General features: G+C 41.6%; 1 protein-coding gene across 2 annotated transcripts in view; it reads left to right on the top strand.

Moving 5' to 3' along the window:
* Window positions 1-5,647: 5,647 nt before the first annotated feature.
* Window positions 5,648-26,493, top strand: part of DKK3 (dickkopf WNT signaling pathway inhibitor 3) — a 41,591-nt gene continuing 20,745 nt past the window's right edge. The window contains exons 1-3 of one of the 2 annotated variants that reach the window (XM_067540827.1): window positions 5,648-6,026; window positions 10,770-10,904; window positions 11,404-11,487. In XM_067540827.1, the coding sequence (XP_067396928.1) occupies window positions 5,808-6,026; window positions 10,770-10,904; window positions 11,404-11,487 (438 nt within the window). In that variant the 5' untranslated portion in view covers window positions 5,648-5,807. The remainder of the gene's footprint in view (window positions 6,027-10,769; window positions 10,905-11,403; window positions 11,488-26,493) is intronic. The other variant, XM_067540826.1, reaches the window with a different exon arrangement.

Below are 26,493 nucleotides of genomic sequence, written 5' to 3'. Positions count from 1 at the left end.
CTCTTGAGAAGGAGGGCAAGAAAATACAGCCTTTTAAAACAGTTAAATACTGAACTATGACAAGGCCTCAGGGAATAGTACACTAAACATTGAATGGTTCAGCGGATCCTAAAGAATGGTTTCTTTCCTTGTGGTAGCTGGGGTTCTTTGAGATGCTGTGGTTCTGATATACCAGGGGTGGCCAAACTTACTGACTCTCTGAACCGCATACAACAATCTTCAGAAGCTTGAGAGCTGGGATGCACCTGCCAGGCCTTAGGGCGTTAGCCCTGTGGCGAGGCTCGGGGCTTCTTCCCTGAGGGGCATGCCTGCCAGGGCTCAGGGCACTGTCCTGGCAGGCACCTCCAAAGGGGCAGAAGCCCCAAGATCCCCCTCCTTTGCTCCCTGCAGTGCTGAAGGCCTGGCAGGCATGCCCTGTGGGGCAGAAGCCCTGAGCCCTGGCAGATGCCTCCCACAGGGCAAAAGCCCATAGGCCCACCACCCCGCCATGGGGCTGAAGCCCCGAACTCTCCACTCTAGTCTGGTAGGCGGAGAAAGGGGGGATATAGAGAACTCTGTGAGCTGCACTTTAACTGTAAAAGAGCCACATGTTGCTCCCGAGCCACAGTTAGGCCACCCCTGTGATATACGTCTGCCTTCCAATATTAAACTCACTCCTCTAGAGCGTAAGCGACAATCGCTACATGCTTCAGGAAACCCCCATATCTCAAATTTGCAAGGCTGCTTCATGGAGTAACTTCAAGATCTTGTTAGTGTGGATCCTACGACCCACTCTCCACCCCTGCTTTTTCAGAGTCCTCCGATCCTGAATTCTGAATTGGTGAGGGATCGATTGCTGCTTCTCTGCCCTTTATGTTCTTAGGTGGAAGGGGTGCGAGAACATGCAGGATACAGGGGTGGCCCCCGTGGATACTGCTATTCAAAAGGTTCCAGTCTTGTGCACAGGAGGCACATGTGATCCACACAATGTGGGATCTACACAAACACACAATCAAAGAATAACTCTCACACAACATTCTCTGGGCTAAAGTGCTGGAAACAAGGAGTAGGAATGGAAGACAACCTATGCTATACGTTTCCTTACACTGAAGAGTAATAAACTAGCCTCAGAGCACCTGAAAGCTGGGTGTAGGAGCTGCACACAGAATATTTATTTCTATCTGTAAAAACACTGGACCAACCTCACACAAATTGATTTCTAGAGACTAACAGACAGGAATCACTCAGAACCGGTCTGTGCAAAACTAATGCAGACTCTCACAAATAGAGAATCGGGGACCATAAACTAGAGGAAGAAGCTGGGAAACAAAAGCACAATCCAAATACAGAGGAGGGGGCATCGACCTCACGAGCTAATCCCCGGCGTGGCCAGGAGGAGGCACCAGATCAATGGTGAGCATTAGCCCTGTGGTGTGCCCCATGACAATACACTTAATTAAATCAAGGTTGAATGTCATTTGCCTAGAAGATTTATTTAAACCTCTCTATAGATAAAAAGAATAATCTTTAGGATACAATGTCCTGATAAATTGATAGCACCTCCTTATATGTTTCAGTGAGACAGTAATCTAAATCTATTCCTAATGTCTGTTGCTAAGGATTTCTACTTATGCCAGAAACTTCTGTTATATCTAAGGCCTTGTCAACACTGGATTTTCCCTGATTCCAACTGACAGTGACCAGCTACCTGTGTAATTACACTAAGGCCTTGTCTACACTAGCACTTATGCTGGCCAAACTTTTGTTGCTCAGAGGGTGAAAAAAACACCCCCCTCAGCAACATAAATTTTGCCAGCATAAGCGCTTGTGTGGACCATTATGTTGGTGGGAGCCACTCTCCCGCCAACACAGCTACCGCCGCTCATTTCGGTGGTTTTATTATAACGGCGGGAGAACTCTCGACGTTACGCGGCTACACAAGTGCTCTTACAGCAGCACAACTGTACTGATACAGCTGTGCTGCTGTAAGTTTTAAGTGCAGACTAGCCCTAATGCAACCACTATCATAAACTGCTGTTTGCACCAGTGGAAGTTACTCCAGCTTGAAATAAGGCTTTGCCTGCCTATACACCAATATATGCATTTCTGGTTTTACGAACAAGTTTCTCACTGTGAGCCGAGGAATAAATAATTGTGACTCCACAATGCCAGGACCTTAAACACAGAATGCTGCTGGGTCGCAGCTCACTATTTTTGATAAATAACTATTTCCTACTGGGACTGCAAAGATGTAACTGAACGGGAGGAACATATTTGTAGCCCCCATTGAGTCCAATAAATCCCTAGATCCCCAGTAATTTTGCACTCACCTTGTAGCAGGAAATTCTGCTTCTGTATTACTTACGGGTGAAACCCTGATCCCACTGAAATCAATGGCAAAACTCCCATTAATTTCAAAGGGCCTGAGATGTCACTGCATATCTGAACATAAGTCAGAACTTGAATTTTAGAGGATCATTTTTTGTATGAAAAGGAAAATATTTGAGAAATAGAGTAAAGCTGGCTCCCACAAACAGGATTAGCCTCAATTTTGCTTGCTGCAAAATGTAGCACAGAGTGTGCCTTATTTCCTTATTATCCTGGCCACCAGAAGACCCTTGAAAAGTAAGTGATATATGAAGAAATGTTTGCCTGAACTAAAAATTAAATCACTCATACATTAAAGTGCACTAAGGAAACCTTTAGTGTGTACCACCAGTGTCTCTGGACCAATTGATGCACAACACAGTAGTGTGTTTTAGAAATCACATACCCCTAGAGTGCATTACCCCACTATGTAGACAAGTTTTTAGTCTCAATGCCCTGATTTATCTGTTATTGCTCACTTATTCCCCTGCCCCCACCCCTCAAATAAAATATTTTAAGGGAACTTACCAGTCCATTTTTCCTTTAGAACAGGATCCTCTTGCAAGCGGTTCACTGACTGCTGCAAACTCTCTTTGGAATTCCTAGGGTGGGGAGAAGAGAGGAAAAGATGTTGTTCTTCATGGGAAAGATGCAAGTAATAATTAGTAATAAAAATACATGACACTATGTCTTGGAATGAAAGAAAAATTTAAAAGAAAAAGAAGGCTGAATAGATGGCAGAGGCAGAAATTCCTTCTTACCAGAAAGCAGTCCCTCTTGTAAGCTAGAAACAAGAAATATTGAAGACCAAAAGGAAATAATTTATTGGAATTGGCAGAAAATATAGGGTAGCATGACTCACCTGACCTAGGGCAGGAAATTCAAAAGAGAACCCTATAAAGGAGACAAACTACAGCTGCCATGATCCCCAGGGAATTAAAAATGTTACCAAATTGTATCATTTTTCTAATATTTACCAGAATACTCTAATCCCTGTCAATTTTGTGTTTGAAATTTACACTGAGTTTTTTTTCTGCTTTCTTTTCTCCCTTCATCAGTTGTAGTGGCAGTGACGGTTCCCATTTGAAAGTGTACAGAAAGTTCTAATTCTCTTCCCCAGCATTTCAGCCAGCTTACACAGACAACTCAGAGGCTGTCCCATACCAGCCATAGGAATGCCTTTAAATGTCTGGATGGGGAGCAAAATCTGCCTGGACTATGGTGCTGTTTGACACAGGCCAGCCCAAACCTTTCTGTTTATGCTTTCTGTTTCTTTGCATTTTTTTTATCACTAATGCAAACATATATTCTAGGAGCTTCAGGACTCAGGATTATCCTCATGAGCTTAGCATGCAACACTTGAGGCCAGAGGTGGCTAAAGTACAGCCACGAGCCAAATGCAGCCCATGGTGTTCTTTTATATACCCCACTGCTGGGCTCATCTTTGAATATGGAAGTATGGGCAAGGGTTAAAATAAGGGGGAATGAAAATGGGGCACAGTAAATAAGTCTTTGCTAAAGACAGCAGAAGAGCTCCTCCCACAGTCCTTCTCCCCAGACTCAGGAAATGCCTTTCCTCTAATCCTTTTCCTCTGCACTGCCACCATAAAACAGCCAGCAACCCCTTGCACTTGGTGATGTGAGGCACTGACCTCACTGGGCAGAAGGGCAAAGAAAAGCATAGATGCCACGTGATGCCATCCCAACCCCCACTAACTGTAGCGCTCCCTTTCCCAGTCTATTCTGTATGACTGAAAGAAAATGGAGCATGTAGTTCTTCCTGAGGCTCCTTTTCAGAGTGTCCCATTTCCCATTATCATGAGAGCAAAAAAGACAGCTCATCAGGAGTCCACACATTCCTCACTCCTGCCAGTAGCACTCCATACACTTGATGTAAAAATTGTCGCACTTCTACTTGGGGACACCTTGCACTTTTTTGTTAATTCTCCTTCCTTCGCTAACTTATCTTCACCACTGGTGAGATTTCCTACACTGATACAAACGATGGCCCTTTGGATCACGTTAAACAGAAAAGTTCACTTCTTCTACAGCACTCATAAACTGTGAGTTCATGAAAAATAATGATGATACTCTTTTAAATGATTCCTTCCTGTGAGTCTCCCAGCATGTCCTGTCTTTTAGGCCCCAAAATTGCAAAGATTTACACAAAGTGCTAAACTTTAAGTACCACGAGTAGCCCCACTGAAGTCACGGAATGTGAAGTTAAGCAGAAGTAAAAGGGGGCAGGTTTTATTTTTCTCTCTTGTACATCTCCACATACATCGCCAAGGGTAAGCACACAGTAATCATACAGTCCGTACTTAATTTGTGCCAGGGCTGAGCCCCAGCCCCTCTAGACTTGGCACTTCATAGCCCCGGCACCTCTGGGCTTGCCGTGTCGGTTAGGAAGGTAAATTGGCACTTCATAGCCCCGTTGTCAGTTAGAAAAGTAAAAAAACTGCTTGAGCCCCAGCACCTCTTTCATTACAAACGAAGCCCTGACTATAGCGCCTTGCAGGGTGGGCGCTGTGGTCGCTTGCTGCTCTAAAACCTTTAAAGCCAGGGTGTGGTCATTGGATAGCAGAGGCCCGAATATAATATGCCCATTTTGAGGCAAAGGGCCCCTGCTTGGAGCAGAATGGACTTTGCCCAGTTTGGTGCCTCTCTGGGGTCTGCAGCCAACCTCTCTTCTCAGGAAGGGCTGCCTGGACCCTCACACTTTACATACACCCTGCAGCAGCTTCGCCTGCGGAGGGATTGGGCTAGGCAGAGCCTAGGGGTGGGGGGGGCAGCTCCTGCACCCACATTCCCCGGCCCCCCCCCAGTTCACACCGAATGAGCTGGGAGTGGGGACGGGGCGCCTGCCACCCCCTATTAGGGAGGCGGGCACCGAGCCGCTCGCCTCCCACGCTCTGCTCCCAGAAGGGGCAGGCACCTGGGCCCTCCCCCACTGTCCCCGGCTGGCGGGCGCACTCTGGCTTCGGCCTGCAGCCAATAACAGCGGCTGAAGCTGCCGCGAGCCCCGGGAGCGCGGCGTGGGGTCGAGGCTTGCTGCACTCACTCGCTCGCTCGCTCGCAGCTTGCTGGGGTTGCAGCTCGGCGCGCATCTTGCCACCGCCTCGCGCCTTCCCCTGGAGGGGAAGGACGGACCGACCGACCGACCGACCCCAGGCCAGGGCTGCTAGGGAGGCGGCCGCGGCTCAGCGAGCGGCGCTTCTGTGCTGGGAGACAAGCGTGAGTCTCCCGGGGAAGGAGGAGCGGGAAATGGAGAGCGGTGGGAGGCCCCGGTGGGAGGGTGGGACGCGCCGTGGGGACCCAGCCCCCAGCGGCAGGGCGAGGCGGCGCTGTGGCAGGCTGCAGGGCTCCCTCGGGCCCGCTGTAGCCGGCTCAGCCAGCGCGCTGCTTCCCTTCCCAGGTGGTCGCAGCGGCCGGCCTTCGGCGATCGCGCAGGGCGGAGGAGGATGCTGCTGCTGCTCGGCTCCAGGCTCCTGGTCCTGCCCTTGCTGCTGGGGGCGGCTTGTGCAGCCCCAGCGGCGGATGGAGGAGCGGAGCCGCCGCCGGACGAGGAGCCGGAGCTGAGCTTCCCTCGGCAGGAGGAGGCCAGTCTGAACGAGATGTTCCGCGAGGTGGAGGAGCTGATGGAGGACACGCAGCACAAGTTGCGGAACGCAGTCAAAGAGGTGAGGCTCCCCCGCCCACCTACTCCCTAGATCCAGCCCTCCCGGGGGGGGACACACCTTAGTGCATGGGGCTTTCCCCCTGTTTGCAGGGTTAGTTCCTCAGGGGTGGGAGCTGTTTGTGTGCGCGCGTTTGGGGTGGGGTGTGTGGCTATTGCGTGTGTGTGTATGTGGCCCTTTGGGGGGTTTGAAATATTTCCCCATCCCCTGCTGCCCGATCATTAGTTCTTGTCTCTGCAATTTGAAGAGGGACTTTCCCATTTAGCAAACCATAAACGCTGATTTATTTCTGCAGTGTGGTGTGAGCGTTTGCCAAAATCCCGGAATCCTGCTAATGCTGGTCAATAGGAAAAGCAATAGATTCAGCAACTAATATCTTCCAAAGACTGAAGGTTGTTGTCTGGTTTCAGCATCCATGCTCCAGGGTTCTGAGGGCCATCTCTGCCAGAGGCAAAAGCCTTTCAGTAGTGTGCTTCTGTGCCACAGTGTGTTTGTATTAGGCCTTTAGATTTATCTTGCTATATTTTTGTTAATTCCAAAAGGTTGTTGATATCTTCCCCCCCCCCAAGACGTTATTCGTCGATTTCCCTAGCTCTGGTTTAAGGCTAGAGATTCAGCAAGTGCTTTCGGTGGGAAATGCTCATTCATTTGCTGCATCAGGCCCTTAAATGTGTGTGTTTGGGGCTTATATAGTTATAGTTCTGTGGACAAAGTTTCATTTAAGTCAGTGAGGGTTGTGCCTGTATCTTCCAGCTGTAACAAAATAAGGGACTTTATTGTGCCTTTATCTATAGAACTGAGTAGCATGGAGTATTTGACTTGTGTTTCAGAGCCATCCCCACACAAATCCCTCCCTTTGCTCCAAGAGGCTAGTAAATTGCTCCTGACCTATACCACTAGAGAATTGAAAGTGCAGAACACAATATATTTTTCTTTTGAACTTTCTTCTGGTGGCTGGGTGGGTTTATTTTTTTTTAATGATTAAAATATTTTATAGTCTTAAGTCAATTGTAGTTGAAGGCATTCAGCAACTTTTAGGAGCAGGGCCTAAATTTGGATCTAAAATTAATTTGTTAAAACAAGTTTTGTAACCTTAAAACTGTCCAGTTAACTCCCTCTTTCCTCTCCTTCCCTTACCCCACCCCACCTTTCTTAGGGTCAAATTCTGCCCTTGGTTATCTGTATGCAACTCCTGATGAAGTCACTCAGAGCACTGGACAAATATGTAAAAGCAGAATTTACCATTTTAAAATAGCAAAAACACTATTTTGTAAATGGCTATATTAACTGTTGAGCTGAGACCCTTCAGTCAGACTGCCCAACTTCAAATCCCTTGATATTGATAATGAAAGTGCTGACAGTCTTCCATTAGTGTTGGTACTGTACTCATGGAGCACTGTAGAGAAGCACGGAAATGGAATGCAGTGTATTTTTGTTTAGACAGTTGCATCATAAGTCAATGGAAATTATTTCTTAATATTTCAGCTGCATCAAGCCATCCGTTTCCCTGAATCTTAGTTGCACTTTCAGTCAGCCAGGCAGAATGAACTAAAAGCTCAAGTAACTTATGCTCAGGTGCTGCTGTTTGCTCATAGTTTACTCCACATTTTTCCACTGGCTGCAGCTTCTTCCCCAACCCCTGCAGATTCCCACAGGCTGTCCGCCAGAGGGTGAACTATGGGGAGGCCCTGTGCCCCCAGACTGCCTCTCTGTAGCTCTGCTTTGGCTCCCTATCAGCATGCTCTTGTCACAGGGCTGACCCTGCAGCCATTTACTCCTGAAAGCTCTTTCTGAAGCTTAAAGATGCTGCCTAAAAATGTAGTAACTTTGGAGCAGATTCCCCTCCTGGATGTTGTCTTTTTGCAGATAGAAATAAGGGATCTGTGTGCTATTCTATCCTTGGTTTACTCACATTTATTACATTATACAGTTGCCATCTGCATCCAGCTCTATTAAAATTCACATAAAAACCTCTTTATGTTTAAATTCTTATTCTGTGGAAAACAGCCTTGTCCTATGCTTCAGGCACAACTATCCTTAAGAATGTGTCAGTTTCCATTAATAGCTGTTTTCAGTGGTTAATAGCACTATAAAAATTTGTTCTAGACTGAAACTTGTTCTCAGTCAGTGAGCAATTTAAAAAAAAAAAAAAAAAACTTTGTTGTAATGGGGAGAAAATTTCAAATGGCTTATGACTAGATAAACTTTGTTAGGTCACTAAATTTTTTTGTGACTAAGGGCCAACTTTTTAAATCTTTAGGTACCAAACTCAACATTTAGCTTTGTAAGCAAACACATGATATTTTAAGAGGGATTTAGCATACATGGTTAATTATTTTAGGCATTCATGGTCAAATTTTGGATTGGACTTTTTTTTAAAGTCCAAAATAGCCATGTAATTAACATCTTAAAATGTTATATTTGTGACTTCTTGTCTCTTAATATTGGGCTTCTCTGTGGTTAGCAGGTGCCTCCTTCCCACTTAACTTGCTCCACCCAGTCCTACTCACCCGTCATATCTGCTTCCGTTTCCATGCTACTGAGTGCCTGAAATCAAGGCACCATGCAGACTTCTTTCTCTACACATTTGTTCTTCCTCCTTGAGTGTGACCCCTTTTCCTGGAAAAACAGCACTGATCCTCTAGATCAATTCCTGAGCCTTCAACCTTGCCAGCTCTTATCTGTATCTGTCTCCTAACACTCACTCTTTTCGCTCTGGGCAGGATTCCATGTTTCTTCAAGGATATAATTGATGCCACTCAGCAAAATTTTCACACCGTTCTCTCTGTGCTATATACACACCTATCCTATAAACTCTCTTCCTGCTTAACATTTTTTCCTTTTTTTGTTCTCTGTATACTCTAAAAATGTTCACTTTTCCCTTGATTATAACCCTTGTTCATCTTTTAGTCCTCGCTTTCTTTCTATTCTCCTGCCTCATTCTCCCCCAGCCTAGCCACAATGTAAAGCATCATGGAAGGGGGGATGCCACTCATACTGTGGTTATGAGCACATCATGAAGACAGAGAGCCAAAATGCTGCAGCTACTGCAGACAATGTTTGTTTCCCACCATTTGGGCATTGCACTTATATTCACAATTCTTGTCCTCACTTCCAGTTGTGTCCACACAACCTCACTTTTGCTTATCTCTGCTATCATTTCCTCCTAGTGTCCTTCATTAACACAGGCCTTCCTCATATCCGTTGTTCGTATTATAGTAGCACCTCAGGGCTTCAACAGAGATCAGTCCCCTATTTTGCTAGGAAATACAAATATGTAGTAAGAGGGAGTCCCTGCCCTGAAGTGCTTACAGTGTAAATAGACAAGACATAGTGGGAGAAAGTATAGTCCTTTTACAGATGGGGGAACTGAAACAAAGACTAAGTGACTTGCCAAAGATCACACAGGAAATGTGTGGCAAAGCTAGGAATTGAACCCGTAAGTCCTAGTCCAGTGTGTGATCCACAGAAACATTCTCTACATTCTTTCCCATTCTCTGCTATAAACCTTTCTATGCTGCCCTTTATGATTTTTTTTTTGTGTATCAAAACTAACAATTCTCTTTAAATCCCTTCTCAAAAATCAGTTAATCCAGGAAGCTTTCCTGTGATAAACTACCTTAGAAACAAATCTTAAAAAGTATTAAAATCACCAACTGCTATATTGTACACCTGTCCTCCATTGTGTGTTTAATTTAGATTGTAAGCCCCAGTGAAGTAGAGACCATGTCTTTATCTGTTGTACAATGTCAACTGTGCCTTGTCAGTGCTTAAGAAAAATTGGCTATGGTCCGACTATGGTAAATCCCCATCCTTACTAATTTTATATAACAATATATACAGAGAACTGACATATAAAGGTATTATAAATTTTACACACTTAATGACCACAGCAAAAATGGTTAGAAAAAAGACAGATACTCAAAAAGAGAACTTATCACCCATGGCACACACGTCATTGGGAAAAATTCTAAAGATCAACCTGGTGTACTTTACGGTATTTTAGAGGTAATGTAGAGTAAATAACTAGTTTATCTGGAACTTCACTAATGTTAATGTCCCCAGGAGTTTCTTGTTCACAAAGATTCCTTTCCTAGTTTTGTATTCTTTAAAATTCAATTCCATTTTTACTCTTTAATTCAAAGAGCTCTCATCACCTTCCCAGTGTGATCAGAGCATTGGGAATTCATGGGACAAAATTAAGGCATGAGCTTGCACTCCAATACAATGGGAATTTTGCCTGTGACAAGGAGTGCAAGGTTGGGTATGCAGGTCCTGATCAAAAGCTAGTGGAGGCCTCATCCTGACTTTAAGGACAAAAAGCCTCATCCAAAGCCACTAAACACCTTTTCCTGCTTTTCCTCAGGTGTTAGTCTATCAAGAAAAGGTAGATAGGCAAGCTACTGATTAAATGTTCACTCAGTTTCAGCCCATGAGGGATATTAAGTTCTGCAGCACCCACTTACCCTCCTGACATTCAAATCCACAGAAAGGCTGACTTGTTATCATACTTTAAATAGCGTAGAGCTCAAGAGTTTGGTGTTCCAGTATAATAACACAGCATTCTCTGTTGTATTTAAAAAGTGGCATGCTCATTTTTGATGTAGCTAAGGAAGCATTTTCATACAATAGAGATAAATGCAACACGGTTAAGGGTAGGACAAAAAGTGTGGCTTGCTGTTTTATCATTGCTGATTTGTAGCCTTAGGCAAAATGTATTGCTCACCAGTTTATTGCATTTGTTAGATGGAGGCTGAGGAAGAGGGAAAAAACCCATCAGAAGTTGACTTTGAAAACTTACCTCCCAGCTACCATAATGAATCCAACACAGACACCAGAATGGGTAATAAAACTATTCATACCCACCAGGAAATTGACAAGGTATGAGACACTTCATATAATGGTTTATCCTTTCTGTATTTTGTTCTGGCAGAGTAAAAGAGCTTGTCACATATTGAAAAATTTTAGGTATTGCAAGAATCTAGAGTTAAATTCCTAAACTTCTTGTACTGGATATGATTTGCTTATATAATTAACCATTTTCCATTTCCCCACCGAACTGCTAATGTGGCATAACTGTTTGCTTTGTTTCATTGCTGTAGTGACTTTTCACACTGCATAGTGATGTCTGGAGAATATGGAATATAGACATGGTACTTAATGTAGAATGTAAGAGTGATCACTGTTCAAGGCTTGATTGATTAGCTTCTTTACTATGATATTCCAGAAAAGAATAGGATTCATCATCTACTTTTACCAGCTGCAGTCACTATTCCAGTGCCAGGAAATGAAAAATAGGATTAACAGAGTAATACTGACTAAACAGTAACGGAGGACTAAATTGACATCCTTATTTATTTTTCCTGTTTTGCCATATTAGGTTACAGATAACAAAACTGGATCAACAATCTATTCTGAGACTGTTTTTACATCTATAAAAGATGGAGAAAGCAAGAGGAATCATGTAAGTGAAGACCTTTCTTAAACAAAAAGTTGACTTTATTTAGAATAAAGAGTACAGTTTAGAGCTCAACCCAGAAGATTGCGCTCTCGCTTTTTCTAGATATATAAAAAGCGCTTAAGTTTACACAAACAATATTTTTAAAACTACCAGGGATTGCCAGTGTCAGGCTGACACTGATTATTTTTCCCCCCTTTGTACTGAAGGATCCCAGAGAACCTTACAAACTAACTTGCTATCTTTATCCATGCAAAACTCATACTGAAGTCTATGGGAGTTCTGCCTTTGAAAGCACAAAAGGAGCGGACTTATGCATTCTTCACAGCTGAAGTTTATCTATCTCTGGGGTACAGAGAACACCAGAGTACGTGGTTCTTTCACTGTGTTCTTTGGCTGCTGCCTGATGTCATTCAGCCAGATATCCGAGCAGACTAATGGCTAAAGGAAATAAATTGGTATCCATTACCTGAAATCCAGTATAAACTCCCAATATCTTCTGTTCCTCACAACCTTCTGATAGCTAGCACAACAGAGTTTGAAGTGTAGTATAATATGGAAGGAGAATTCTAATGTCGACTTGTGGGTAAGCATGATGGTGGGTGTAAAGGTTTTGCTGGTATTAGCTGAATGGGTACTGCCACATTCTGGTTATGCAGATCATTCCAATGAAAGCTAATGTTTTCTTGATGCCCCTCTACTCCATAGGTGTTCTGTCTGTGCCTCGTGTTTTACAGAAAAACAGCTTTAGAGTTTTAGAAAATGTTATTGGTACTATTTTTATATCCATCTTCTGTTTTTCACGTCACTTGTTCAAATCTCTCCTAACGCTTCAGAGATACCCATAAGTAGAGAATTAATTAAATATAAAAACCAAAAAAATCCCAAACAAAACTAAGTTTTTCAGACACTGGTGCAGAATATTGCTCATTCTGCACTTAAAGCTAGTGTAATACCAGAGAATGGGAAAGTGGAATTTCCATATTTTGGGGAGATAAATAGTTGTCTATTTTTTAAAATGGTGCTTGTTTGAAGTTGGTCAGTGGGCTGAAATGTAAGGAGTAAACCTGGTGGAGAGAAATTCAGGTCTCCACATGTTTATCTTTACTACCATGTGTAATCCTATTGGATTTAATGGACAGAGTGCAGGTGAAATTGTGGATAAATTACTTATCCTGCTCCACTACCTATCTCGTAGAGAATTTGACGTTTTAGATCAGAGAAGTATTTTGTCAGGTAATCAAAGAATACCAGTGATAGGCAAACACTGAAATGGTAGCAGAACTAAAACTTACTTGCTTTTCATAAATCTTCAACTTACTGTGCTTGCATGACAGCCTTCTGATCTTGCTGCAACTTGTCTTTTTCTCTTCTGATGAAGATTATCATGTCTGTTAGGTTTATTTTGCCTCTTTCTTGGACCAAGCTGCTGGTTCAGTCCTGCTCTGGGAGCCTGTATGGAATAATAAGACACTTTATCCTGTTGAACTCTAATTAAACTTGTTCTATTAACATCAGCATGAAAATTTCTCCCCCAGCTTTTATTAAATTGGAGCTGGAAGGGGATTTCTGGATAGCAATGTGCATTTCATTGAGAAGTTTTGCTGCTAACAAATATAGTAAAATATTAATATAGACACTAACTTTCTTACATGAATATTTACAATTTATCCAAGATGCTGATAAGTGTATAAGGTGCCTTATAATTGTATTTTAGAACCTTTAGTCTGGTCTGTTTTGGTATGATTTGAAAATACTTTTGCCTGGCAGCTCTTTGGTATCCTAACCAAAATGAATTGGTTGTCTCAGTCTAGTCCCTAGGAGGGGGTGTGTACATTGCAACGATCCTCTTAAGAACTGGAATCAGTTTAGACCCTTGTTGGCATTCCATTTTCCATGTACTCAGTCTGGAAACTGAACTACCCAGTCATACCTGGAAGCAATCACTGGGGACCCATTGAGGCATGCTGGCATGGGACAGTGTGAACTGGAATAACATTGCACTGCTATTGCTTTGCTGTAACTAACTAGTTTATTTTTTCTTGGCTGCCATCTTTAGTGGTGAGAACGTGCTTTTAAACCAGAGCTACAGCTATTTGCCTGCAAACCAACACTTTCCTGAGACTCTGGACTTGTCTGAGGCTGTCCTCCATCCCATCTGGAAGATCATTCCCCTGGTTTTTGATGTACTGCTGAGGGAGACATAGTGCCGTACTAGCACAGCCCAATTTGCAGTCCTGCAGTACTGATTTGAAGTAGCTGAAGATGCAGGAGTGAGGGTAAAACCAGGCTTCTTAGTGGTGGTGGTGTTGAGGCCAAGGGCACGGAGGGAAAACAAGGCTGAAATGCTGGGAGAGCAGAGATGCTGAAAATCGTATGAGGAGATAAGTCAGGGTGAAAATAATAATGGGGTAATGAAAGTGAGGCTGAAGATTACAGTAAAGAGAATCAAGGCAGAAGAGAAGGCCCAAGGCATGACATCACTAGGGTAGGAGGAGACTAGAAAGCAGCACTTGAGGGATGGGGGGGAGGGAAGAGGAGGAAGGTGTCTGTAGTTGATTGAAAGCTGGCAGGGGGAGAACTGGGTGAGAGTGCAAGGAACATGGGAATTCTTGGAATAGCTTATGTTTATGGGCCTTTTGTGCTAAAAGAACCACTCACCTGCAGATCTCAAGTGAATACTATTTGCTGGTAAACAGAAGAGGCATAATACTCTAATGCTAAATAGTGTCTGTCTAGAATAGGACCAGATCCATCCCATTGATTTAAGGCTCTAATCATATTATCTAGGTATCAGGTAGATTTTGATGTTTTGTTTTGTTTTTTTAAAAAGTGGAACAGTCACATACTTGTAGTAGTGAACGGGTTAATGTGCATCTCCTATATGCTGTGTGGTGTGGACTTGGGAATTAAACCAGTTTTGTAATTTAACTTCCTGGCAAGCTGTGTACTGAAGTAGAATGGCAGCCAGATTGTAAGTTGTGCAGCATTCCTGCAAATAAAGACATATCGATGTGGGTATTTCTTGGAACTACTAGATTTTCTCTAGCCAGTTCACACCATAGACCTGAACATCTTCCTCTTCCTAGTACAGAGCTTGCTAGATATTTACTTAAAATAGCTGGCTTTATAAGAACAAGCCCAAAAACTGAAAAGTACATGCTCGCCTCCTACCCCCCCCCCCCCCCCCAACGACTGATTCATTCCCCAATTAAGTCTCTCAGAAGAAACTTTTTAGAGTCACCATAAGAGATTTAAAGGGGAAAATTGGTAGTGTCTTAAATTTACTCTGAATAAATTTTCAAAACCTAAAAATTGTGTTTTCATTTAATGTATCAGAATAGCCAACTTTTTCTTATTCCAGCTCAGTTTTCTTATAGTGGGTGTGGATTGCACTGAACAACTACACTAAACTCTAACACTTTGTATGTTATATAGTTAAAAAAAGGTTGCAAGAAAATGTATTTTGACAAAGATAATATTGGGCTTGCTGTTACTTATACAACACCATAAATGTATGATGCTGTAGGTCTAGATGTAGATAGAATGTTACTGTAAATATTTTAATTTAGAATATGGTTTTATATACAATCTCATACTCTAAATATACTGTGTCAATTCTGGCACCCACAATTCAGGAAGGATATTGATAAATTGGAGAAGGTTCAGAGAAGAACCACGAGAATGATTAAAGGATTAGAAAAAATGCCTTAGAGGGATGGAATGAAGGAGTTCCATGTATTTAGTTTAACACGGAGAAGGTTAACGGGTGATTTGATTATAGTCTATAATTGTCTATATGGTGAACAAATACTTAATGGGTTTTTTCAATCTAGCAATGAAAGGTATAACAGTCCAATGGCTGAATTCAAGCTAGACCAATTCAGACTGGAAATAAGGGGTACATTTTTATCAGTGAGATTAATTAATCATTGGAACAATTTACCAAGGGTCATAGTGGATTCTCTCACTGACAATTTTAAAATCCAGATTAGGTGTTTTTCTAAAAAAGATATGATCTAGGAATTATTTTGGGGGAAGTTCTAGGGCCTGTGTTGTACTGGAAATCAGACAAGATGATTACAATGGTCCATTCTGGCCTTGGAATCTATGAAAAGCTTTTTACATTATCTACCTCATTACTGTATTGGCAGTGCATTGACTGTGCAGGCAAACATTGGCCATTATGCACTTAGCAATAGCTCATGAGCAGCAATGGATATTTCAACCTCTTTCATAGCAGAATGCACAATTTTCCTCTACCGCCTTTTAAAAGGTGGAATACATCCTTTAACTTCTATGTGGAAAGTCAGTAAAGATGGACAGAGTAAAAACGCCTAGCTCTTTTCATAAAGAGATCATAAAATGTTTTACAAAGCAGGCAAGTGTTATCCCTATTTTACGGATGGGGGAGGAGGGGAACTGAGAAGAGGTGAAATGACTTGCCCAAAGTCTTCCATCGAGTCAGTGCCGGGGGTACACCCCAGATTCCCCAAGTCCCAGTGCAGTGCTCTAGCCACTTAGTCACACTAGGGACTTTTTAATGTCTTGTTTTAGGTGAGCAGTTATCACAACTAATATTGTAGTTTAAAATAGTTTCACAGGACCGTGGTTCCCAACCTTTCTGAGTGAAAGCCCCACTAGTTAACAGTAGGTAAAACACACGCGGCTGTCTCCCCCCCCCCTCACTGGCCATAAGGGAAGTGGGCCACCAAAGCCCACCACTATCCTGAAATCATGAGCTAGATTAACATACATCACTTCATTCCAGCTGAAGATCTGATTCAATTTCACTCAGCAGCATTACCACATATTTCACCATAGAACAGCTCTCCCTTTCAAACTGGAGGGCATTCATTGAGGAAGTGTCTTTTTTTATATATATCCTTCTTTGTCATCTTACAGCTCAGTTCTGCCCCCCTTATTTGCCCTTAGACCCAATTAAGTCTCTGAAAGGTCTGCCCTAATTCATTTGAACAACTCCCATCTTCTGATTTAGAATACTTTTGTTTTGTTGCCAGTTCTTGATAATTAGCTTGTCTGCTGTCTATCCAGGTCTATCAAGCAACAATAACCCAAGAAACCAGACTAACAAAATAGTATGTGTATAGGTCCTGTATTCTTCAGCGTTAAATGAAAATTTTTGGAAAACTGGTTCTGAGATGAGCTTTATTGCCTTCTAAATAGGTTTTAGAAATAATAGATGCTCTTTTGTAACCAAGTTTCCTTTATCCAAAAGGGTGACTCACCCTGTTTTTGGTAATGAAACAAGCAGTTTGTGTGGGTTATTTGTTTTTTTTAAATTGTGGTTGTGACGTGCTGAAAAGGGCAGATAATATTTGCTAGTATTCTTTGTATTTGTTTTGGGGGATGTGGGGACAGAATGTATTATAGATAACAGCATTTTAATAAGCCAATGTATTTGTTTAACTGGTATAAGAGTGTTTGGAGAACCATAAGGGAACACATGCTTTCCGGGTAGCCTTGCTGTTTTGATAATATTAAAACAGACTCACACCTTGCTGATCACATTAGTTTAAACAGCTTTGCAAATAGTGTCACTCTCTCCTAAACATAGGGATTAGATATCTTGTTTCATAAAAGCTGAAGTTTTATACGTGGAGTGAAAACTATGGAGTGCTGCTGTGACAACCTCTCTTTTTGCAAGTGCAATGTATAGACTTCGATTTAAAAACAAACAAATATTACCATCCATCCTACTCTTTAGGTGTCCTTGCACAATAGCAAAATTTATAATCAGTACAATGAACTCTTCATCTCAGCCATCAACTGCCCCACAATTTAATCATCGTGTAACAACTGCCCTAACACAATAGTAATAACTGCAGCTTAATATCCCTCAACGCACGTATATGCTGTGGGCCAGGTTAAAGCCTATTGAAATTGTGGGAAGTGTTTTCAATGGACTTTGCTGGACTTTGGATCATGCCTTAATTGCCAGTGAGGTGGGGGGCGGAGGAAAAGCATGTCTATAACACATCCAGCTTTTGAAAGGAATTGAATTCTAGAATCATGGGGTCTTCATGGAGACTACATTGCACTCACATTTTGTGCCCACAGCCCTCCCCTAAATAAACTGCAGGTACAAGTCTGCGGTATTACGAACCTCAAACATTCAAACACCACGACTCATGCCCAAGAAATCATGAGACTGACTTAAATCTGCTTTTTTTAAAAATATTTGGATTATTTTTACTTGCCTCCTGGTTTCTGAGTATTTAGCGTGCACTTCCTTCACATTTTCAAGCTTTTGCTCTGCAATAATGAGGGGTAGAAACTTACTTTTAAAAAAAAAAAGTAAAGCTGACATTCTCCTGCAAATACCTCATTCCAGGTCAGAATCTACAGCCGCTCCCTAGAGAGAGCCGGTGACTTGCATCCTTCCTCAGTAGCCAGCAAGCTCAGCCTGGCTTGCTTCCTTTTATACCTTGCTTCCAGGCTGAGCATACCCAGCAGAGGTGGAAGGGTGTGGCCTCATCCACCTGTAGTGTGTCATTAACTCTCTCAAGGCCAAAGTGGGCTGGTATACCCCATCACAGATAGTGAAAGCAGATTTTTCTTGCTTTTTTTTTAAAAGCTAAATGCTGGAGAGGATGTAGAAAGTTCCGAGAACCGCGCACGCTGGTATGCACTCACCTATATTGGAATGGATCTGAGCAATCACTCAAAGATAGAACTAATGTTAGGTTACCCATGGTGATTCTGTTTGGTTAGAGTGCAAAGCAGGTCATTGACTCAGCAGAAGACCCATTCATCACATTTTGGAAAAAGGGCAGGTTACTCCAACATTAGTGATATGGAGAAGCCAGGTATGGGAAATCATTGCAATAGGGGGGAAAATATATCAGGAACAAGCAGATTTCCCAATGTAAGGTTCCCATTTTTGGAGTGTGAACAAAATATTTATACAGACAATATAATGTTAACCCAGCAAATGGACATTTTAAAGGTGACAGATACAGGGGAGGCAGAAGGATAGTAGAACATCTGATTTCTATGGATGCATAGTTATGACTTACGTGATTTGTACAGGATGAAAAAAGCAATTTCTGGAAAATCTCAGGCATGGCAGTTGGAGTATCAGTTCACATTTTAGTACTGTGTGTTGTAGACTAGACTTTCTAAAGTTGTCTGTCTAGATTCATGAGATCCTCTTGGTTCTTTGCTGGTTAAATAAGGTGTGGAAGTTATGATGAATAAGCTTTTATTCTTGTGTAGAAATGTGAATTTATTAGATTACGGTTAATAAGTATAAATATCTGTATGATTTCAATGATTCTTTTCAGTTTATTAATGAAGAAAGCTAAATTGTTACACGGGAACAACACTGAACAGTGAGACATTCCATTTCAAAAACATGAACAAACAATATTAAAATACATTAGCTGCAGAACATGAAGTATATTTCATTGCATTATACCAGTAACTGAGAGACCGTTGAAAAGCTTAACGTGCCCAGGATCACATTAGCTCTTTGGGCCACAGTATTGCACTGGAAGCTCATGTTCAGCTGATTACTCACCATGAATAATCATTTTTCAGAGTCACTGCTTCTGAGGATAGAGGCCCTCCCATCCTGTAAGTATTGATGGGGTCCTTATTTCTGTATACAGATAATACTAGAGATTATACTGTAAGATGCTTAGGGCAGGGACATTGTCTTGTTTACTTCTGTTAAGCACCATACACATTTGGCACAATATAATCTATGATAAAACAAAAGGGAAATTCTCTCACCTTGGACAGTGTTGCATTTTGGCACTGCATCACAAAAGTGTCAAACTGTCCTTGGACAGAATAGCTCAGTTGATATTATTCTCACATGGAGGCTAGAAGATTATCTGACTGTTTCAAGTCCCTAGAACAGGAACTGGGCTCCTTGCCAATTCTGGCACTGAAGTCCAGTTCTTGAGAGGTGCTGCGTTATTGAGAGGCGCCATTTACATTCCCAGACTAACATTCCCTTTCTCAGATTTCAGCTAGGATTGATAGATGCCAGGCTTGGATCCAAGGAGCTTGCATCCCTTTATCGAGCCAGATTCAGGCCTGATGTAAATAGGTGCATGTTCAGTGAAATCATTGTTTTTTTCATCCATGTACACCAAGTCTGTCAGAAGCCAAAACACTATAATTTATTTCCCTGGGAATCCGTATGTAAATTTGGGAAAGCTCATTTAAAGGAAACAATTTGAGTCACAAGGACTCTGCTGGTATCAAGGGCAAAACATTCTCCCATTCTGCTCGCTTCTCCTTATTTTAATTCCAGTAAACTAGATTAAGTAATGCATAAATAATTAAAAACACAGTTTGCTCTGCTGAGACATTTGTTACATGGAGATTAGCTGAACAACTCCTGCACTCTGTAATAAATTACATTAATTTTATGTCTTTCCTATCTAGTGCCAGTGTGACTAGGGATTCAGGGTTTTTTTTTTTGCTCTGTTCATTTGGCAAAATAGTTAGAGGTAGTTTTTAGCAAGTATGTTTTTAAGCCAGATTTTTCAAGGCATTCATTTTGGTGCTGCAGGTCCACTTTATTCAAATAGATTAGAACTGATGCCAGTCTGTCAGCGGGGGTGTGCCAGAGAGCTTCAGGAGCATGACAACTTTCTTTCTTTTTCAGTGCAGTTGTCTGGAAAATATTCCTTTCCTCTGCCTGTCTTCCCATATCTCATTAGTAGAGGCTCTATTAAGGATGACTGCATCTCATCAGTAGAGGTTATAGGTCATTACTTCTGTCTGGGGAGGTTAAGGAAAGCAATCTTCAAAGCAGTTCTGGGAGGATGTAGTCTAGTTCTTGGATTTTTCTTCTTTGCACTTTCAAGGTATATTGTTAGGGAAGGGGTTTCCTAGCTCCTGCAAATATTGCACCTGATTGCCAAGTAATACTGTTGGGGAGGTTCTTTTCTAGAGCCTGCTCTCTATTTCTGTGGCTGGAGAGTTTGCTGTCTGGATCCATCAGTTCTGGACAGGTGGAGTCAGATGGTGCAGTAAGAGACTTTTTGCAGCTCAGGTCCACCAATCCAGAACTTCCTACCCATTGCTTTAAGTAGCTGTTTCGTATTAAGTGCGCTGAGTTTCAGCCTTTGAAAGTAATTTGGTGGATGGTTACTGAGTAAGTATGTATATAAGGTTATGCCTTCATTTGAATGTGTCAGGAAACTTTGTCTGGAAAACAATAGTTCAACAATCCAAAGGATTTTTTTAAAATTGCATCCCTATTAATTACTGCTGCCAGACAGGCAATCTTGAAAAACAGTGTTCACGGTGTCCCCTCTAGACTAGTGAACTCAAGATGCAGGAAATACCATTAACAGGTAAAAATTCTTCACTGTGATTAAGTTCACCCCCATCATATTAGAAAACAAGATTTTCTAGAACATATAAGGTTAATTGTATGACTTTTTGATGCTTGGCAAGTGAGTATCCAATTGATTGATATTCATTCTTTTTATTTAGATACTTTAATGAAAATATTTGGATGGCTCAGACCTAGCAAAACAGAGGTTTGATTCCTGTTCTGAGCCAAGTATATTGGGTTACTCAGAGCAAATTCTCAGTACACCAAGGATATGTGACTTATTTGGAGACCTGTGCTTCTCTAGTAGAGTTACTTGTGTGAGTGCCAAAGAGAAAATTTGTTTTGAAAACTGAGAAGCAAGCATTGGTGGAAAGCAAGCTGTAGTTTATCCACCAGCAACACACTAGGAGGTGTGCAGCTCTGAATGGAACTGATTTTAAAAAGTGAGCCAAAGCTCCACCTCCCTTCTGTAAGGGGCTACACAGTACTGCATTCTGCATTCCATCCTGTCCTATCTTATTCTAAAGTTGTGGTTCTCAAACACTTTTGTTTTATAGATTATATTTTAAGATACAGAGGCTCTCATAGGCCACCTCCTCGTCCAATCCCAATCCAAAACTACTCTCGTAGCAACTTTATCACACGAACCAACAGTCAGACAGTATTAAGGAAAATAAAAATATGTTCATTTTATGGGTGTGGTTATATCCTCATGCATCTGTGTTTTATTTCCTTTCCATGCATGAAGGACTGTTGTTCATTGCTTGCACCCCTTTCAGCTCTGATCTCTCCAAATCAGCATGCTGTCTGGTTTTGTCCTCCTTGTGTGTTTGCTATACCTCCAATGTAGGCATTGTCTACAAATCTGCTCACAGTACAAATGTATATCAACAGAAACGACAGACATGAAGTAGTTATACAGGGTGAAGACAAGAGTTAATTCTTGAGTCCAATTAGTTATAATACTAAGACTACGTCTACACTACAAACTAGGATGTGATTCCCAGCTTAAGTACACATACTCTTGCAAGTGCTCATCTAAACTAGCATGCTAAAAATAGTAGTGGAGCTGTGGTAGCATAGGCAGCAGCAGCTCAGGCTAGCCACCTCAAGTGTTTTCCCTCAAGGTTCAGGTGGATTTGTACTCGGGGTGGCTAGCCCATTCTGCTGCTGCCCATATTACACTACTATTTTTAACATGCTAGCTCAGATGAGAGCTAGTGTGTGTATGTCTACGCAAGCTGGGAATTGCAGCCATAGCTCATGCTGTAGACTTTGTCTAAGAAAGGCCTAGGCTGAGACAGTGTTCTGCTTCATCATTTTGATAAAAGCAAATGTATGCCTCACCTGGAAGCATTGTGCAGGCCGGAGTTGGAGAACAATTGTTTCTTCTTCAGCCAATTAAGGTCCAGGATTCCCAAATGTTCTAAAACAGTGGTTTTCAACTCATGGGGGTCCGCAAACTAAGTCTAAGATTTCCAAAGGGATCCACACCTCCATATGAAATTTTTTAAGGGGTCTGCAAGTGGAAAAAAGGTTGTAAACAACTGTTCTAAAACAATACCTTGCTGAAAATATTGTTTGATGAGGTTATCATCAACCTAGAAAATGAAGTGGCAAAAAGTCTGCTTGGCAAAATGTTCCATTACTGAGATCCATCATGGAAATCAAGTTGCATATTAAAGTCTAAACAACTCCCTAACACATGCACACATGCACAAATTGAATACTTTTTAATATTACAGTATGTTAATCCATGCTGCTGGGGGAATATTTAGAATAGAAGTTAGTTTGTAGTATGAGTGCCATATTCCACTTACTATCCACTCACAAGGCAATATCTAACCTAAGATGCAATTTCAGAACATCATAGATGATTTCCTAATTCAAAAAGTGTTGCAGCTAACATGGGGGAATTATTTGTTAGATCTTGTTTTAACAAATAAAAAGGAACTGATCACAGAGCTAAAGTCGTTTAGGTACAAGTGATCATGACTTTATAATGTGCTAGCAGAATAAAGTCCCGACCAGTAATATAAAACTTGGTGCTTTGATAGGGCCAGTTTCATAAAGCTGAAAAAAAAAAATTCTACAATTGAGGAAGAAGTCTGTTAGTTAAAAAGTGGACCTGATATAGAAAGGAAATTAAGGCACTTTATACAAAAATAAATATATAACACAGGGCTCAACAAACCCCGGGCTCCAGGTCACCATGGCGCCTAGGAGTTTAATTATGGCACCTAGTATTTCTCCCAGTGAAAGACTGGGTCCCGGGGGAAGGGGCCGCCATGCTTCAGCCAGGGTGCCACTGTGTCCATGTGGTGGGACCGGGAGGGGGGAGCGCTGCGGCTGCTGTGCTCCAGCCAGGGTGACCCGCCGTTGGGCCCACGTTGTAGGAGAGGGGCGGGGGAAGGGGCGGGGCTGGGAGGGGAGAGCGGCTGCCGTGCTCCGGCCAGGGCACCCTGCATCCATGTGGTGGGCCCGGGAAGGGAGAGCGGCTGCTGCGCTCTGGCCAGGGCGCCCCACTGCTGGGCCTGCATTGTCTGGCTCCTTCATTTTTGCTCTGGCTCCTAGCTACAAAGCAAATTTGTCGAGTCCTGATATAACAAATGGAAGAAATAAGCTGATAGTAATTAATGTAAATCAGAATTAGGAACTGTAGAAAATTGATAATGGAAGAAAAGGTACATAAAGAGAGATCTATAGCCAGCAATTAAGGACCATAAGAAGGAGATTTTAAAATGTATTGACAACAAAAAAAATCCTGACAATGTTGTTAGTCCATTATTAGATGGAAATGGTTAGAATTATTGATGATAATGCAGAAAAAGCAGAAGGCTTGAATAATATTTCTGTTCTGTATTTGGGGGGAAAAACATGATACAGTCTCATCATATGGTGATGAGAACACTTTTGTTTCCACTAGTATCTCTGGAGGATATTAAACAGAAACTACTAAAGTTAGACATTTTTAAATCAGCAGATCCAGATAATTGTACCATGAGTTTTAAAAGAACTGGCTGAGGAGCTTGTTGGACTGTTAATGTTGATTTTCAATAAGCCTTAGAGCGCTGCTGAAGTCCCAGAAGACTGTAAGAAAGTTTGAGATGGGCTAATTTAAAAAAAGGATCAACAGGCAGACCTGGGTAGGTCTGTCAGCCTGACATTAATCCCAGGCAAGATAATGGAGCAGCTGGTATAGGACTCAGTTAATAAAGAATGAAAAGAGGATAATTAATGCAAATCAACATGGGATTATGGAAAATAAGACCTGTCTAACTTGATATCTTTTTTTGGATGAGATTACAAATTTTGTTAATAAAGGTAATAGTGTTGTTGTAATATGCTTAGACTTCTTTAAGGTATTTGATGTGGTACCACATGACATTTTGATTACAAAAATAGAACAATATAAAATTAACATGACACACATTAAAAGGGTTAAAACTAGCTAACTGATAAGTCTGAAAATGTAATTGCATATGGGGAATCGTCATGGAGCTGTTGTATTTCCAGTAGGTTCTTCAGGGATCAGTTCTTGGTCCTCTGGCATTTAACAGTTTTTATTAGTGACCAGGAAGAAAACAGAATCATCACTGATGACTGAAATATTGGGAGAGTGGTAAATAATGAAGCAGACGGGTCATTGATTCAGAGCCATCTGGGTGGCATGGTAAACTGGGTGCAAGCAAAGAGTATGTGTTTTAATATGGCTAAATGTAAATGTCTACATCAAGGAACAAAGAAAGTAGCAGTACTTACAGGACAGTATCCTGGGGAGCGGTGACTCTGAAAAAGATTTGGGGGGCCATCATGGATAATCAGCTGAATAGGAGCTCCCAGTGTGATGCTGTGGTGGCAAAAGAGCTAATGCAATCCTGTGATGCATAAACAGAGAAATCTGGGGTAGGAGAGATTATTATAATTCTGTATTTGGTGCTGGTGTGACCTCTACTGGAATACTGCGTCAAATATTTAAGAGTATGCTCACAATTCCAAGAAGGACGTTGATAAATTCAAAAGGATTCAGAGAAGAGCCTAAAATATGATTAAAGAATTAAAAAATGTCTTGTAGTGGTAGACTCAAAGAACTCAGTCTGTTTGGTTTAGAGAAGAGCAAAGAGAAGATCAAGGGGTGACTTGATTATAATCTATAAGGATCTACATGTGAAGCATATATTTACTAATGAGCTCATCTATCTAGCAGAGTATAACATGTATCATGTACATGTAACATGTATCAGTATAACATGATCCAATGACCGGAAGTTGAAGCTAGACAAATTCAGAGTGGAAATAAGATGTAAATTTTTAACGGTGAGAATAATTAATCATTGGAAGAGTTTACCAAGGATTGTGGTGGATTCTCCATCACTGATATTTTAAAATCAAGATTAGATGTTTTTCTAAAAGAGGTGCTGCTCTAGGAATTGTTTTGGGAAAGTTCTGTGGCCTGTATTCAGGAGGTCAGACTAGATGATCACAATCATCACTTCTGGCCTTGGAATCTGTGAAGCTGAAAATTTCAGATGAAATACCCATCTCTCGGGAATGCAGAAACTATTACAAAGTTTAACTCATTAGTGACAGGCTGATCTTTTGCAAATCATGGAGTATCAGACCAACCAAATGTCTTTATTGGTCATCTGCCGTTAAGTATTGCAGCTATAAAACCCAAACAAACCCAAAAGCTTGGCAAGTGTTAGAAAAATGAACATTTGCCATTATGAGTGGGAAGGCTTTACATCAAGAAGATAAGTTATGAACTTTACCTTTGATTGCGTGCAAAGCAGCTTCTCCAAAGAGTGTGATGAGTCACCCTTTGAAAACTCTGTAATCCCCAGCTGAGACACAAGTGTATACAGAGCTATCTGCTACTTTTATGCCATTTTGAATTGGACTTCTTTCTGGCTGCACTGCATGCACAAAATTGAATGTTGCCTCCATCTAAAAAGCTATGGGTCTACACTGGAACATTGTGAGTGGATGGTGTGGGTATGTTCTTGAAGCTCTTGGCTTCAATAGTGTCTTAATGATGTGATGGAAATGATGTGGGGGAAAAGTGAGACTGCAGTTTCCATGTTCTCATAGCTCACTACTGCCCAAAACAAGCAAGCAGATGTAAACAGTGTCGAAACCTGCAGCTGCTTGCGCCTGTCAAAGTGATTGCTGGCATGATAAAAACGAAGCACCGTGCCTTTTGCTGAGAAAGAGGGCAGTCTAGGCCTGTGATATCATGCTTTGCCTGGAAACCTAGAAACCAAAGGTCAAAGACCATACTTTATTATCACATTTTTCTTTCCTTGAATAATAGCATTCAGATTTAATGGAAAATAGATACAGCAGCAACAGGAATACTGCCAATTTAAAAAAAGTATTTACCAACAGCTTTGGGCCAAATTCAGATCTTAATTTAAGCCACCGTAAGTCTGAAATAATTTAACTTAATTTCAATGAAGTTACTGTATACTTTATGCCAGCGTAAACAAGCAGAATTCAGAGATGTAATGTAACAGAAAGTGACAATGCTTTCATATTTTTTCCTTCAGATAGATTTTGTCCTCTTACTATAATGTAAATTTTCCACCATGTAGTTGGAAACCCAGACGCAACTGCATTTGTACTAGTGAAAAATATTAAACTTTCAGAATTTAAGCATATGATGCTAATGGTGGTTTGAATTATTTTTA

This window comes from Emydura macquarii, unplaced genomic scaffold, assembly GCF_026122565.2.
Source record: "Emydura macquarii macquarii isolate MOO-44397 ecotype Brisbane River unplaced genomic scaffold, CSIRO-AGI_Emac_v2 contig_587, whole genome shotgun sequence".
NCBI lineage: Eukaryota > Metazoa > Chordata > Testudines > Chelidae > Emydura > Emydura macquarii.
Note: the sequence above shows the minus strand (reverse complement) of the source record. Positions and strands in the feature narration are given on the sequence as shown.